The sequence below is a fragment of the Ostrinia furnacalis genome, unplaced genomic scaffold (genome assembly GCF_004193835.3).
Source record: "Ostrinia furnacalis isolate ACB-3 unplaced genomic scaffold, ASM419383v2 OfSCF4055, whole genome shotgun sequence".
NCBI lineage: Eukaryota > Metazoa > Arthropoda > Insecta > Lepidoptera > Crambidae > Ostrinia > Ostrinia furnacalis.
The window spans coordinates 1-1943 of NW_021134294.1; the positions used below are offsets into that span (position 1 = coordinate 1).

At 42.9% G+C, this 1943-nt stretch overlaps 1 protein-coding gene across 1 annotated transcript; it reads left to right on the forward strand.

The window, feature by feature from the left end:
* Positions 1 to 647: 647 nt before the first annotated feature.
* On the forward strand, positions 648 to 1181 carry LOC114358624 (antifreeze protein Maxi-like; the record flags this gene model as incomplete). The annotated part of the gene is made up of 1 exon (XM_028312640.1): positions 648 to 1181. A coding segment is annotated over exon 1 (534 nt), but the record flags the coding sequence as incomplete, so codon positions are not given.
* Between the last annotated feature and the right edge of the window lie 762 nt (positions 1182 to 1943).

Here is a 1943-nt window from a genome sequence, read left to right on the forward strand (position 1 = left end):
TGACCCTACGACTGTACTCAGTGTTGCACTATCAAATGCAATTGAAGCGCCTCTATGCCAGGGTTTTTATGTTCCTGGTCAGGCTATAGAACTTTTCATTTGTAATAAATATTTGGACTCTATTTTAAAATTTTCTCTTGTGAGAATGAATCTTAAATGGATGTTTGGTATGTTTTAATAATAAGAAAGAATGAAAGAAAGAAAGAAAAAAAAATATTTGGCAACTAATTGAATCATCTCTATGTTCATGTTTCATACATTCATTGATATGCATTTTTCTATTTTTTACACCTAAAAGCAAATTCAGAACAATTTTTTGTTGTTATTCTTATTTCTAGGTCATAAAGCAATAAAAATAAGCTATGCATAACCCGTGCGCAAAAATGCTGTAGACAGTTGTTGTTGGCGACAGATCTGGTAACACCGGTGCTAGGCGGTGGTCTATGGACTGCAGCCTAGCAACGGTGTTAGCCATCTTGTTTTTGGATAATAATTCTGTTTTTTTGCCTTTTGTGCTTTTTATGTGATCTGAATACAGTTTCGTATTTAAAGCTGAGCATTTTCCATTTACGTAGCTAACATTCTGTTTCGAGCCGGATCTGAGTTAAAAACCAGTTTTTCAAAATTCTAAATTCTTTTGCTACAAAATGCTTACAAGATCACAGGCCCGTGAGGCCAAAAGCCAGGCTCGCTCCTCGTCCTCTGCGTCATCGGCCACAACAGTCGCCCGCCTCAAGGCCGCGGAAGCGGCTCGCAAACAACATCTTGCTGAAATTGCGAAGCGGGAGGCTGCAGCCGCAGCCGCTACCGCTGCAGCCGCGGCCGCTACTGCTGCAGCTGTCGCGGCGGCTGAGCGAGAGGCCGCAGACGCCACTTTTGAAGCGACTGTCGCGGCTATTGAGGCAGAGGAAGTAGTCAGTGCCAGGAGCAGAGCCACAGCCGACTGGGTTGAGAGAACTTTTACAGGAGCAGCTTCAGTCGCAGCTAGCGAGCCGCCCGAAGAGGGTTTGCCGTGTGGACACGGTGAGGTTGATGTTTCCGTGCATCCTGCACCGGTTGCGGAGCAGATGCACGACGCCTCACGACGTTCACCGGAGATCACTCGCCAGCTGCATAAAGAGGCCCTGCGCTTTGATTCGTGTCCCCAGGAAGGCAATAACGGTAACGTCAGCAAGGCCCCGGTAAGTGATATCACGAAACTGGCAGAAGCTTTGGTTGATAAATTCCGAACGTTTTGCTGTTGAGGGGGCCTTCGCGGGGTGCGGGCGGCAGTCGGCCGCTGGCCTTCAGACAGGGAGGTTGTGTTACTCGATGCAAACTGACATTAGCGATCAAAATGAATTTTTTCTTTGGCTGAGTTGCACCACCTGACGTGACCTAACTTTGACCGCAGCTTTGGCGATAACCGGTGTTTTTTTGTATGGAGTTTGACAGATATTTGACTTTTGTCAAATTTAAAATAAGATGGTGCAACCCAGCCTTTGTTTGACAATATATTTTATGTCAGAGTTGTTCATAGAGTACGCGCAGTCAGACGATACGATTGAATTAAGGCATGCTTGGACGCTATTATCTACCTAAATAGAATCTATTAGTGTAAAAAAATCGACTCCAAAACAAACTGCACTAGATAAGTAAAAGTAGAAAATATATTCCGTTATTTATTTACTAGGTCAAATTTATACCATGATTGATATTTTCGGAGTCGGTGGTAGCACTGGCAGCCTACGGATTGGTAATTTGTTTTGGAGTTGGTTTTAATTTTTAGTGAAAATTAATTTATTTCATGCTTTTGTTGTTGTTACAGTTATAATAATAATAATATTTTGTTGTTGTTGACCCTGTTGTTGCTACTGAAAGTCGACATTGAGACCATATTTTTTATGTTAAGTGCTGTTATCTATACATATGAAAAAAAGGGTCTTGACAGACAGACGGACGAA